Here is a 15,153-nt window from a genome sequence, read left to right as displayed (position 1 = left end):
TGCGAAATTCCCATTCCGATATTATTTTATTTTTCTCTCTACCCTCCTTTCAGTGGAAGCGTACGCCCGTCTCACAGCGCTCCCATTTGCTAAGAACGGCAATCTACCTAAACGAAATTCGGATTAAAAACCTTTCGAGTATTTTCAGATAGGTAAACGTGTGTACTCGCGTGATTGGAATGAACGTAAACATTTCCCGAGTACCAATCCCGACGTTTGCGGTCCAGTCCGCGCTTAACAAGATGGGCCTGGTGGCATCGAGATAGCTTTCAAGCTCACGAGTGCCATTCAACTATGCTTTTAACGGAATTCATGTATTCATACGTGAAGAACGAGTTGTAACCCTACTCTGTTTACGGGTCACCTCGTACTGCGTTTCGTTATCAAATCTTTTTTTTATGATTGAAAGATAACTGGTGGCCCGGAGGCCTTTCCAGTTTCACCAGGACCGTTGGGCGAGCAAAGGCTCAGCCAGGAGGGGTGGGATTTGCTAAAAACTGCCCGAGCGCCTCCGAAGCAGACCTAACAACTCAAGAGCAATTGCTTCGCGAATTATCAAATCTAACCTAAGCTACAAAATCATTTACTTGCAACAGTGTCAATACACGTATTTATTTAAGTGTACAGTACAATCCTAAATGACATGATCATTTCAATAAGCCTTGACTTGTCTTAACATTAGATTTGTTTAAAAAAAAAAGGCTACAGTATTTTTCATTCAGTTTCCAGAGGAGTTTTATTTACTAAACGTCAATAATTTGTCACCTGAACGAAATGAATACTACTAAACAAGGTTAAATGATTAAACCAGTCCCTATTCAAGGGCTTGTAGGAAGATATACATTTCGGCAGTATGCAATAGAAAAAGAAAACAAACAACGGATGTTGAAACTTTTCGACTTCTGTCTAATTCAGTTATTTCCACGACTTTTTTTTTTAAATTGCTTATATCGATAGATGAGCTCACGGCCCATCTGGTGTTAAGTGGTTACCAGAGCCCATAGACATCTGCAACGTACCTAAATGCCGATACCCACCTTGAGACTTCAGTTCTGAGTTTTTCTGAGTTTTTACAGTACAACGACTGTCCCACCCCTTAAGCCGAAAGGCATTACTGCTTCACGGTAGAAATAAGCAGAGTAACAACACCTTAATAAGGAAGTCTTGCGAGTATTATACAGTAGTCACAACGTGAATGATGAAAGCGCATGGGTTTGAATTTGTGCTCAACACCACAGCACCATTAGACCTTTGGCCAATACTCTGTGATACAGATTTTATTAAAGTCATCCTTATTTAATAATATTTTATATTTTTTTGTCAATGTACACATATATTTAAAAAAGAACAAGGTTTGAGTTTCTTGCCTATTCTTCTCAGTAGTGAAACTGTGTTCGTGGTAAAGTAATGGCAATGAAAAGCGTCTATGAAGACATTCATTAAAAATCCTTTTTGATTTCGTTTTTTCAAATGTTTCTTTATTCTTTACTAGCGACCCGCCCTCGCTTCGCTTCGGAAACATTAAAACACACATGAAACCAAAAAAATAATTTTTTTTTTTTTTTTTAAAAGTAGCCTATGTTCATCAGGGACAATGTCGGCTTCTAATGGAAAAAGAATTTTTCAAATCGGTCCAGTAGTTTCGGAGCCTATTCGAAACAAACAAACAAACAAATCTTTCCTCTTTATAATATTAGTATAGATATAGATTGTACACACAGCTAATACAGTACAATAATTGCGAAAAGTTATAAAATAGCGAGCTTAACTCAACAATTGAGTTATCTACCAGCTAACCGTTTTTAAAGACGGACAGCTTTATATAAGTGGGTAGAAGAGTGCAATCTAATAAATTTACTTATTGATACAATATGTTATCCTTTTTATTTCGTTTTATTTAAATATTTTAGTAATACTATTTTTTATTTATTGCTTGGTTGGACGAGCTCACAGCCCACCTGGTGTTAAGTGGTTACTGGAGCTCATAGACATCTACAACATACATGCGCCACCCACCTTGAGATATAAGTTCTACCCTTCAAGCCGAAACGCATTACTGCTTCACGGCAGAAATAGGCGGGGTGGTGGTACCTACCCGTGTGGACTCAGATGAGGTCCTACCACCAGTAACGTGTAACTAATGGTAATATTCTCTGATTCCAGGTGCTGTTGATGTTGCTACAACTACTCGCGTGGTGCAGTGGTGCGGCCGCTCTAGCGAACTGCCCAATAGGCTGCAACTGCAACGACGACACGCTCGTAGTGGTATGCGAGGAGAGCCGACTCGACGTACTACCGATAGCACTCAACCCATCCATCCAACGTTTAATTATCCGCAACAACAAAATCAAAACTATCGACAGCTCAATGCAGTTCTACACGGAACTCCAACACTTAGATCTCTCTCAGAATCACCTCGTGAATATACCAGTAAAAAGTTTTTCATATCAACGGAAATTGCAAGAATTGCATTTAAACCACAACAAAATATCGTCCGTGACGAACGCAACATTCCAAGGCTTGAACTCTTTGACCGTGCTGAATTTGAAACGCAACTTCTTACAGGAACTAACGAACGGCGTTTTCGCAACGTTGCCTAGACTTGAGGAGCTAAACTTGGGACAGAACAGCATCTCCAAAATCGATTCACGAGCCTTTGCGGGTCTTACGGCGCTTAGAATACTTTACTTGGATGATAACGCACTAAGTTCCGTGCCGACAGCATCATTCAGCCTCTTAGGCAGTCTAGCCGAACTCCACGTTGGTCTCAATGCGTTCTCATTCTTGCCCGATGATGCATTTGCTGGTTTGAACCGATTAACCGTACTAGACTTAAATGGAGCTGGGCTCTTTAACATTAGTGACAATGCGTTCAGAGGTCTTCCTGGACTTAGAAGTTTAAATCTCGTTGGCAACAGATTAAGTGTTGTACCGACACAACAATTAGGCGGTCTTACTAGATTGGAAGAACTATATATCGGTCAAAACGATTTTTTGACACTCGAAAGTCACTCTTTTAAGGGTCTAAAGAATTTGAAGTTAATCGATATAACAGGCGCAACCCAACTAGAAAGAGTAGAACGTGGAGCATTTGAAGACAACGTCAATTTGGAATCCGTGATTGTTGTAAATAATAAAAAGCTATCTGTGGTTGAAGAATCTGCACTCATTGGACTTTCTAAGCTCAAGCACGTTTCTTTGAGAGATAACGCAATAACAACACTAAGCGAATCTGTATTCGTTGGAAAAGAACTCAAACAGCTTGACATAACGGACAATCCTATATTCTGTGACTGTCAATTGTTGTGGCTACAAAGCCTTATGAATGACAAAAGCAACTTTACCCAAATCCAGTGCGCTAGTCCTGAACATTTAAAACACAAGTATTTGAGAACATTAAGCGCCGATGATCTGGGATGTGTACTCCACGATTCACGACAGCAGACTATCATTTGTATCGTGGTAGTAGCTTGCGTCGCCATATTAGCAACACTTGTTCTGATACTCTATAGATATCGAAAAAGTATGCAAGAAAAGCTAAAAGATTATAAATGGAATAAGGGACGTAAAAACTTAGACTACCACAAACCAATATCAACCGAAGAAGACTGCATCGTGCGTGGCATCCATCCTTCTCAATACCCCGCTCCCCCACCGCACACCCCCGGCCTCAGGCCAATTCCGGTGACGGAACTGTAGCTAGAGCTTTACGCCTCTCCGAGCGTGTTCTTCATGTCGGGCGGCCAGGGCTCCGCGCGCCGGCCGCACCGCTCGGGAGGCGGCGGTACGCTGCCCGCCAACGGCTTCACGTACATCGGTGGCGAGGGCCGGCCGCATCAACCACTCACCCTGAACAATGGCGCACCAGCCCATCATCTCAACAATGGCTCCTTGCGCTCCTTGCCCGATAAAAAGAACAACCGGAACGGCGTCGTTTGTCATCCAGAAAACTTCCAACGAAACCTGGACACTCGCTACTGTAGAAAACAAGAGAACGGGTACATACGCAATTCCGAAACGATAATCGGATTCCCGCGGAACGACCGGGAATACGAACGCGACCACGTGGAGTACAGTGAGCCAGAGTACTCTATCATCCCGGAGGCGTACGGCCGCGAGGAGTACCCGCGCTCCTGCTCGCACTCCAATACCTTCAACTGTTGAAGGCGCGCCTTGTTCTATAACAATCATTTGTGATCTTGCAATCCTAGCAATAATTCTTCATTCCATTATGTTTTCGTATTCGGAGTGGCAACAGTGTCGAGACGTAGTGCTCTAGAGCGGTTAGTGACATTAGTGTAACGGGTGTGGTGTATGTACTATGACCAGTGAGGACTATCCTATATCGTATTCGGTTTAAAGAATTCTTATTTGTATTTTGTAAGTTTAAGTAGTGATGCGTCTATTTTTCAACAAGGACGATGAAGAGAAGCTTGAAAGTGAAACTTTCATTCGATTTATATGGTACAATGTACAGACTAGTCGGTGGGGGGGTGAGGGGAGAGGGGCTCCCATAATCATGTACATCATGAAATGTTGTGATTTGTAATTATTTCTACCAGTGCGGTGGATTTTGTATTTCATTTTGTACAAAAAACCATTCCATAAATCTTTTTAATGTTTAAATAATTATAATTTATGTAAAATTTAGTGTGCATTAAAATAAGACACCAATATGAAGAAAAAAAATTAGTACTAATGAATGTAAATATATTTATACTATATTGAGATATTTATAAAATTTAATATGATCTTGTTCTTCTAAATTTAATGTGAAATTGTTTCGGTATTTCGTATTGTTTGCTGTGTCGACTGATGGTATCCTAGAGGTTGTCTTTATGTCAGACATTTCTTGACAAAATAAACACTTCATACTAAGTAGATATTAAGCACCTCCTGTTTCAAATATCCTCACTCTTATAAACTTCCTTATGCTCAATCTTAATTATAATATTTCATAAGTTTGATGTAAAAAATCTAAATGACTAAATAATACTATCATGTTTGACGCAAAACTACTCTTTTCTTGAGCTACTTGTCTTTTACAATGACATTTGATTTGGTTACAAAATAACAAGAAAACTTCATGATAAACGGAAGAATGTAAAATATTTTATTGCATTAACAGTATTTTTCATCTCACAACAATTGCACATTTAGGTAATGAATTAAATTTTATTAATCGATGGTGGTCCCTGCTATGAAACTACAAAAATACCTCAAAAGATTGTTGAATTTTAAATAAAATAATTGCATTAAACTAGCAGACTCTGGGGGCAGAGCGTTGTCCTACTCCCAACCTTAAAAAAACTTAGCACAGTAGAAGACAAAATACTACCATATGTTCTGTATTGAAGAAGTACTAATCTGAGAAGGTACTAATTCCAACGGCAACGTGACCGAAAACAGAGTAGGGATAGGTAGACATTAGTTGTCTCTGGATTGATAATTATGTTTTTTGTGCAGTCGTAGCATCATACACAGCTATGACTATTTGAATGAATGTTAACGTTTTAAATTTCTTTTTACCCTTTACATTAGCACATTTATACTTTATTCAAACTTTTCAAGATAACTCATTACAAGTAAATCTCTTTTAATTATTCCTGCTCTTAGTCCAAAAATTTAGGGGGCTCAACCAGGGAATGTCCCTATATAATATATTATTATATGAAAAATAGTTACATTGCAATCTGTTTATAAACTAAAGTTAATACGACTATTAGACATTATTGTTTTATTCACGAAAACAAACTGTGACAGTTAAATTCGACTAGTAGAATTTACCTAGTCAAAATTAAATGCGAGCTCCAAAAATATGGTATGGGAATTTAGTATTGCTATTCACTCAGTAAACCTTTTAATTTTATTTCATAAAACATTATCATTAATTAATCGCAGTTACCCAATTAACAATAAAAGAGACTCACAAAAATATTATTCGATCTCTCATTTCAAATAAATGCTGAAATTGTAAATCAAAGTAAACTTGACATATCGTGGTTGTCAAGCAGCTTCTGCTATGTGCAAATACCTTTAAAGTACCTATACTTTGAGATTTTGATTGTGTGTGAAATATATGAAACAGATTTTAATAATCTATTGCTTAGTCATATAGAAGTCTATACGAAAATGTTATTAGTAAACTAGTCGTAAAAGTCAAAATTTCAAAATCTCTAAAAAGTGCACAGCAGATATTGTTTTGACAACAACCTTATTTCGAATTAAAGGATTGTGTAGGTTTCAATATTTTTTCCTAACGTCATAAAATGAGAATACTTTAATAAATCGTGTGCACTTACTAATAAGATAAAGACATTGTGTAGATACTTTACCGTATTAGATGGAGACGTCTTTCACTCTTATGGTTTCTTAAATCTTTATACTTTTCATATAATTTAAAATGTATATAAGATTCAAAGACTAAGCAATATTGGCATTATGCCTGGTGAATGCCTAAACGATGTATACAAGGGATATGAATACATATGATGAAAATGTGATTAGAGTTATTCAATACGATGTAATAGAGAAAAATAAATAATGTCTGTTCTTTATTGTAGTTATTACCTTCATACAAACTCGATAATATAACATACCTCAAATTGAATTGTTTTTCATTTATTGAAATTCTCGATTCTTTTCCCGTCCTAATCCTTTTAAGAAGTCTTATAGTATACCTATATAACTACCTAACTACCCTATACCCTACGTATATATAACTACTACCAGCTAAAGTAGGAAAAAAAAAGGTGCATTTTTTTTCCTTTTTATTGCTTTGGGTGTTTTTTTATTGCTATGGGTGGACGAGCTCGCGGCCCACCTGGTGTTAAGTGGTTACCAGAGCCCATAGACATCTACAACGTAAATGGCACCACACAACTTGAGATATAAGATCTAAGGTCTCCGTTTTTACTGTACAACGGCTGACCCACCCTTCCAACCGAAAAACAAAACTACTTCACGGCAGCAATGGGCAGGGTGGGAGTACCTACCCATGCGGACTTACAAGACATCCAACCACCAGTAATTACGCAAATTATAATTTTGAGAGTTTGGTTTTTTATTACACGATATTATTCCTTCACCGTGGAAATCAATCGTGAACATTTGTCAAGTACGTTTTTCATTAGAAAAACTGGTAATTGTTTTTTTTTTTCAATTCCTATTTAAGCTGATAGCCTTAAGAGGCTATTTCAGCGTAACCTATCTAGTAGGTGAGTTCAGGGGGCTCAAACCGGAGTGATGCTAACACTGACCCCAGCAAGAGCAGTGCTTCGCAGAATCTACCACCGGATTGGAATCGCGACCCACTGAATAGATCCGCCTTAACCTTTAGGCCACCACGACTTAAAGTATTGTGGATTTCTTCATTTTTCATTCTTAAATCAAACTTCTCTTGTAATAGTGAATGCTGGGTATTAGGGTCAATTCCCACTGAAAGAGCAGCGGCGCGCAGCGGCCGTAAGAGCAAGTGACTGAGCGCGGCGCCGCGCGGGACAGTGCGGCGCCGCGAGAGGCAGCGCGGCATCCCGAGGCGCCGCAATGAGCCTCCGCGTGGTAGCTTTGAAAACTAGTGTGCGATCTACTTCACTCAGGGAAAGTTGTGTGGCAATAAATATGGTGGATTTGGATTTATGTATCATAGCACTGGCTGTAGAAGAAGAACAAGATACCCTTTAATAAAATGACGCGAAATGCGCAAGCGGCAGGGCGGGCGGGTATGAAATGGTCGCTCGCGCGCAGCCGCGAGTCTGTCAGCTGCACCGCGGTCGGCCGCACGTCAGCTAGCTGCGCCGCGATCAGCCGCGCGGCGCCTCTTATGACTAGTCGGTAGAAGGCTCGTGCAGCCTCGCGACGCCACGCTACCCCTCCTTTGCCTTCAAATGACTATGAACTTTTTAATCACGTAGATAAGATTCAAAATAGTTTGTAATATTTTGCCTCAAAAAGACGCTGCCGGCCGCTGCTCTTTCAGTGGGAATTGACCCTAAGGGAAACTACCTAACCCAGTTTGTCGTTTCCCACTCTCCATGGTCAAGTAGTTCCCGAGACGGTCTATTTTCTCACTCTCGCTTTTCTTAAATTTTATCTTTTCTCTCTAACCGTCACAAATCTGTCGAGAGTTGAAATTTACTCTCAAAGCGCTTAAAGGAGTTTAACTAAAAAAAAAAAAATGTGTGCGTGTACTAGTGTACACACGTAAGAAGTGAAACTTGTTTATGGCCTTATTTTTCGAAAAATGATCTACATGCAACTTTCTAGAAATTGGTTAAATAAAGTTAAATTAGATAAAGTTTAAACAAAAGGATTTTATTATCATAGACATGAATACAAAAAAGTTAAATTAGATAAAGTTTAAACAAAAGGATTTTATTATCATAGACATGAATACAAAACAGATGGCGCGTAACGGAAAAATGTGACGCGTAACCGAAAAATGTGACGGTAAATTTTTTTCCAACGCCGATAAGGAAGTTTCACTTCAAAAATGTGTGCGTGTACTAGTGTACACACGTAAGAAGTGAAACTTATTTATGGCCTTATTTTTCGAAAAATGATCTACATGCAACTTTCTAGAAATTGGTTAAATAAAGTTAAATTTTTTTTTTTTTTTTTTTTTTTTTTCCACAGGAGAAAATCGCCGGATCCCCACCCGCGCGGCAGGTGGGGTATGTGGGAGTTGAACCTCACTAAAAACTCCTGCCGCTCACAACCGGCGCCCTACCTCGGACCGGGCCAGAGCCCAGTCGGGGCTATTGAAACGGCGGGACAGGGTTGACGCAGAGCACATTACATCCATCCCACCGTCCCACGGACGCCGGACCGGTGGCCGCCAGCGAAACGACCACCGGTTCCCTCGTTCAGCGGGCCGAGAGCCCGCTTTGATGGCGCCGCGTTACACCTTCCCCCAGAGCGGTCGGGGGAACGCGGTCTACCATCACCCGGCTTCCTATTGCGGGTGAGCGTGCAGAGCACGCCACCCCTCGTCTGGGTCCCTCCCCGCACAAAACGGGTGGGACCCCTAGCTCTTAGGGGGCCAGGTCACGGATACGACCCCGGTCCCGACCCCCTGCTCGGCGGCGGCGGGTTTCTGCGTAGTGAGGAGAGCTTTCCCTCACTCGCCCCGCCGCCTCCTTCTGCGAGATGGTGCACTCGCAGAAGTCGAGCATAGCCTTCCATGACTCATCGCTGCCAAGCATCGACGCCACGACGCCAGGCAAATAAAGTTAAATTAGATAAAGTTTAAACAAAAGGATTTTATTATCATAGACATGAATACAAAAAAGTTAAATTAGATAAAGTTTAAACAAAAGGATTTTATTATCATAGACATGAATACAAAACAGATGGCGCGTAACGGAAAAATGTGACGCGTAACCGAAAAATGTGACGGTAAATTTTTTTCCAACGCCGATAAGGAAGTTTCACTTCAAAAAAAAAAAAAAAAAAAAAGAGGAGAAATTCATTCAGTTATGGACTGACAGTATAGGGAGATATATGGCATCATATTTTTCCTACTGTGAACACGTGTTTTCGAAGTTAGGTGCTCTCAGTACTTCGAACACGTTATCACATTAACGGTATCCCTATTTTAATAACCGAGTTATTAAGTTAAGTTATTGTGCATTAAATTGTTTGAAAACAATATTTTCTTTTACTATAAAATATACAATTTTTATTAAGCGATCAATTAAACTGATAATAACTTGAATATTCAATTCTTAAATATAACTAAATTTAAACCTTAATTTTCTGTTCAAGTAAAAACAACGCTAAAAACCGTCAATGACAATATACTGTAGTACTGCGTTCCGTTTTAACCATTTTAGCTAATGTAAAGGAACGACATCGCAGTATATTAAATTGACGTCACATCTTTGAGTGCTGGCAGTGCATTAAGAATACAGATGAAGTGTGGTAATTGGTGTTGTTTTTTAAATCTTTCCACGTGCTACTATGGCGACACCTTAATTAGTTAATTAGCTCCCTTTTTATATAAGTACTAAGATAGCACCTACTTAGTTCTAACCTCGATAAATCAACGGCTACCTAGCCCTGTAATATATGACAAGTCCACCAATATCATTTTTAATGTTATTACTTAAATGATGAATTTCTAATTTTTTCTTTATTGCCCTTGTAGGCAGATGAGCATACACGGCCCACCTGATGGTGAGTGGTTACCGTCGCCCATGGACTTCAACAATGCCAGGGGCAGAGCCAAGCCGCTGCCTACCGCTTAATACTCTCCACAAGCCTCTTTTAAAGGACACGTCATAGCGCTCAGGAAACACCGTGGAGGGGAGCTCATTCCATAGCCGGATGTTACGTGGCAAAAAATACCTCTGGAAACGCACTGTGGATGATCGCAGTGGCTCCAGGTAGTACTGATGAACTCTACTCCGGTGGCGGGCGGTGCGATGGTAAAAACGAGACGTTGGTATCATCTCGAACAATTCCTCAGAGCACTCCCCATGGAACATGCGGTACAAAATACAGAGGGAACCGAAGTCCCTCCGCAGACCCAGAGGTTCCAAACGATCCGTGAGAATGGGATTATCGACGATTCGAAATTCGATTAAAAGTGTGGAGGAGAGCACCGCACCTTGTGGAACGCCAGCATTAATGGTCATGGTATCAGAAGTCACTTAGTAGTACTTTCTCAACTGCTCGAAAAACAAGGCCAAACCACAAACTTGCATTGTCTTATGTCATGCCTACCTGGTATAAAATATAACAAAAGCGATAAGATAGTAAAACATATTATATTATGTGAAATTTATGTTCACCAAGCTAGGGAAGTAAGCTAGAAGAGCGGAGAGGAGGCGAGCTTACCAAGAAAGGGACGACATAAGATGACCTGATCACCTGTGAGGCCTATCTAACCAGAAGTAGATGAAGAAAAATATTTATATATTCCAGCATATGTTTGATAAAACAAACAAAAAACAAATTTATATGATGTTAATTATTTTATTGTTGTATGCAGTATATTTTTTTAAATACAAAATTGTTCAGCCTTGTGATGAGAGAAGCCAGTTCCTGCCAGGATGCGGACATGATTGATAAATAAATAAAAAAACAAAAGTATCAAGGCGCCAGTTTGGAATTATTGAGTTATTTCTTATCTAACATTTAGAATTTCTCTTCTTCTAGACCATGTTTGAAAAACATCATGATTGGTATTTGCGTACCATCAAAGTCTCTATATTCCATCATGGCAACCATGCCATCACAATCCATAGACTCCCCAGTAAAGAACTGAAGTTCCTTAAACCTGCCGAGGATGTCTTTCATTACTTTGTTCATGTTTGTTTTAAATACTTCAACTTGGTCAGGCGCCTTCTCTTCCAATTTTGCTACTAATCTGAAATAATAAAAAAATTACATCATTAAGTTGTAAAAATACAATCAAAAAATATTGACACCAGTAAATAGTTATTTGTCATCTCTATTTCATGAACAAACATTATAAAAATGAATGTTTTTTCATTAGGGTTCTATTACTTTTGCATCAAAAGCTCCATAAGTGAACATTGAAAATTTCACTTTTGGTATTAGATGATGCTATTATATTAAGCATGCACATCAAATAATCCAACCTTTGTCTCTGCCTGCCTGGCATGGTTGATGCCCTTTAGCTTTTGAACAGACTTAAAAGATAAATGTGGGGATTTACTATTATTACTGCCTTTTAGCATTTTTTCACCATAATGAATTTAAAAATAAATTTGCACTAAATTGTCTTGTGAAAATGAAAAAACTTATATTTGCAAATATAGGTATACATGTAATACAAAGCTACTGTTTATATAAGGCAGTTAACATTTCTTCCATTCTTTTTCAAATACTCAAAGGGAAACAGACAAGATCCCTTTTTTTAAACTTAACCTTATATATCAGCTGCAATAAATAATTATATAGTAATAACTATTTTTAATTTAGTATCTAAATAGTTAGTATTTTTTTAATTATCAACAATCATAAAAAATAAACTCACAAAAATTTACTTTCACGATTTTCTTACACCTACCTATACTTAGTGACTTACTATAGGGGTAAAATAGTAACATAAATAAATTGAATAATAAAAAATTTATGAATATTGAAATACATTTCTCATGATCTAAAAATCCAGAACTAATGACCATTGTTGTGTTTTTGAATCAAAGTTTTAAAACCCTTTAATATTATTTTATAACAAAGCCATTTGAATGAACTATACTTAATCACAATGGTTTGAATGATTTTCAAACGTCAGTGTAAAATATAATCACCTTGTTGATTTACAATCACCATTATGCTTCTTGCAAACATAACTAGCCATAAACTAAACCAAAATGTGATTTAAGCTACAAATTGAAAATCCGTAAACAAAAGCAAACATCAGCCTCATAAGTATCTAATCTTCAATGATAAGCTGATTTCAATGTCATTGTCATGTATATTACACATTCAATTATTTTCATTACCACAATGAATAATTTGTAAGCTGTTATGTAGGATGTTATTAGCATTGTCATCAAGCATTATTGATGATGAGCTGAGTCATAACCATGCAGTAACTTTGAAAAGTCGTAAGCCAGGCGTCGTCTGCGTGACCTTAAATTCATTGAATCTTTACAAGGTTTTCACTCCTTATAAACTCTTTTTACATGAAACGCAGTGTGCACAACGAATTTAATACGTTTTTAAGTATAAAATATACACAGCACTCACTTTTTCATATAGTCTTTGAGGTACAATGTGTAGGATTTCTTGTCACCGAAGGCGTATGTTTCGACTAGCCTGTGGTTCAGGACTATGTCAACTCCGCTCTCGACGGCCGAGTCCGTGCCCTCGTCAGCCTCTTCAGCCGAAGGATTAAAACCCTCGATCTGGATATCACCCTGTGCTCTCGTCACCAACCTACCGGTCACTTCGTAAATAACTTCATCGACCAATTTCATTTTGTAAGTGTCAGAGAACATCTCATCACCTGAAATGAGAAAACCGTACTTTTAATTTTCACTTTTGATAATTTAGAGGATCTCATGTCGATGTGGCAAATTAGTTAGGTTTCTGAAATTAATAAGTCTAGTCAAATGTCAAAATCATCAGTTATCAATATTATTTATTTTAAACACGAAATCACAAAATATTACCAAAATTAAAAGCAGCATTTCGTAGAAAATATGATTACCAGTGATAATGTCCTTATAGATCTTCATTTTGATGGATTGGAGGCGATTAAAAATAATAAAAACCGAAAGAACGGCTTCTCGCCTCAACAACTAAACCGGAAAGGACATTTGACATGTGAAAGAAAGCAATGAAACAAGACTGTCGAATATTGTTTGTAATCTATGGTTGTGTAACATAGTAATCTATCGACAAAGCTCACAGTAAACTAAAAAGTTATATTAAGTACCATTCTAAAGTCCGCTGAAATAGCCTCTCAAGGCTATCAGCTTAGGTAGGAAAAAAAAAGTCTATGGGCTCCTAAGTAGACTGAAAAATTCTACTTACAAAAGTTGTTACAATTTGATGCACAATCTGGACAATTTAAATATTACCTACTGATTTAGGTTTATTGGTAGTTTTCCAATTACAGAGCATAATGCATAATGCGACTCAGTGGCACACAATGCCGAAATATGCTGAAGCTTAATTGGAACGTGAATTAGTTTTCAAATGCATCAGCAGAGTGCGCTAAGTTCATGATGATGATTCGATCAAGCCATTGCAATGTTTACAAAAGTGTATTCTTGTAAAATAAATTTGTTTACAGATTCGAATTCTAAAATGAAATTGTATTCACATTTTAAATGCGGAATATAAAAAAAAGTAATTATTTGTACCTTCATCCATACTTATATTTATTTTTTTAGCACAGTTGGAATTAACTTTGATTATTTCCAAGAAACTACGACGAAACGAAAGCCTTAAATTTTTTCAGCAATAAAGGTTTACACTTCACTGAGGTCTGTTACTGAGTTGGTATCGATTGCGAGTATCACGCGAGAACAGTACTTTTGAAAGTGCTCGATTGTGCGAAGCGTTGCTGTAATTGGAACATTCAACGTTGAGCATTATGCCGCATAATGCGCTCTAGTGCTGTAATTATTATCAAAATGAAACGCGAGACAAGGTTCTTTTTTTGTGGTAAAAATTAAATCTTTATTTGGAACTTAAATGAAAGTGATTAATTAACTAAAAGCGAGTTAAATTTGTTAAAATTTGTGTTAATTACAAAAAGGTCATTACAGCTCTATGTTTAAAAATCTTTTGATTTTCTTTTTACAAAATTAGGGTATGTTACTTAAAATTAATAACGGGTATTTCCACGTCTGGCCCTGATAACCGCCTGCATACGATCAGGCATGCTATGGATAATGTTTACTGGGGTATTTCTTCCCAGGCGGCCACTAGGGCGGTTTTCCACTGACTGATGGTCTCTGGAGGGTTGGGACTGGATCGAATTCGCCTTTTAAGTATATCCCAGACATGTTCTATGGGATTCATGTCTGGACTTCGTGCTGGCCACTCAAATTTTCTGATGCTCACCTCCGACAGGTAATCATCGACGCAACGTGCTGTGTGAGGTCGGGCATTATCTTGCATGCGGATGAAATCTTCGCCCCCGATGAATCCCACGAATGGTAAAACATGTTCCTGAAGGATCTCTTCAATGTATCGCACTGCTGTTAGACGACCTTCAACAACTACCAACTCTGTGCGTGTGTCTGAAGAGATACCTCCCCAAACCATAACGGACCCACCGTGGAAACTGACGGTTTGCCTGGTAGTGATTGGCAGAAACCTCTCCCCATGACTTCTCCACACACGTTCGCGTCCGTCTGGAGCTCTTAAGGCTACTCGGCATTCGTCAGTCCACTGAACTTTACTCCACTGCTCGTGAGTCCACTGCGCGTGTTCACGAGCGAACCGTAGTCGAGCTACGCGATGGTGTCGGAGCAATTCGGACCACGAGCTGGTCTTCGAACACGTAGATTTCGTTCCTCCATTCTCCTTCTTATTGTTCGCTCACTTACGTTGATTCCTCTTGAAATTTGTAGCCGCTGCCGAATTTCGACTGCAGTAAGGAACCGATTTCACAAAATTGCGAGAGTGATAAATCGGTCATCTCGCTCTGATGTACACCTAATA

The 15,153-nt window shown here is 38.6% G+C and overlaps 3 protein-coding genes across 9 annotated transcripts in view; 2 read left to right on the top strand and 1 right to left on the bottom strand.

Moving 5' to 3' along the window:
* LOC110386053 (leucine-rich repeat-containing G-protein coupled receptor 5) overlaps positions 1 to 6,610 on the top strand; it is a 328,609-nt gene extending 321,999 nt beyond the window's left edge. For all 7 annotated transcript variants that reach the window (XM_038021804.2, XM_038021805.2, XM_038021806.2 and 4 more), the window contains one exon: positions 2,164 to 6,610. In XM_038021804.2, the coding sequence (XP_037877732.1) occupies positions 2,164 to 3,699 (1,536 nt within the window). In that variant the 3' untranslated portion in view covers positions 3,700 to 6,610. The remainder of the gene's footprint in view (positions 1 to 2,163) is intronic.
* Positions 3,733 to 6,610, top strand: LOC110386052 (uncharacterized). Its single transcript, XM_038021809.2, has one exon. It carries the CDS (start codon positions 3,733 to 3,735, stop codon positions 4,162 to 4,164), a length of 432 nt encoding a protein of 143 aa, XP_037877737.1. The 3' UTR covers positions 4,165 to 6,610.
* Positions 6,611 to 10,961: 4,351 nt separating this feature from the next.
* On the bottom strand, positions 10,962 to 13,289 carry Tctp (translationally controlled tumor protein). The gene is given in 3 exon segments (NM_001044107.2): positions 10,962 to 11,371; positions 12,724 to 12,982; positions 13,187 to 13,289. Coding segments are annotated over 3 exon segments (519 nt in total). The 5' UTR covers positions 13,215 to 13,289; the 3' UTR covers positions 10,962 to 11,139.
* Between the last annotated feature and the right edge of the window lie 1,864 nt (positions 13,290 to 15,153).

The sequence above is a fragment of the Bombyx mori genome, chromosome 4 (assembly GCF_030269925.1).
Source record: "Bombyx mori chromosome 4, ASM3026992v2".
NCBI classification, from domain to species: domain Eukaryota; kingdom Metazoa; phylum Arthropoda; class Insecta; order Lepidoptera; family Bombycidae; genus Bombyx; species Bombyx mori.
Note: the sequence above shows the minus strand (reverse complement) of the source record. Positions and strands in the feature narration are given on the sequence as shown.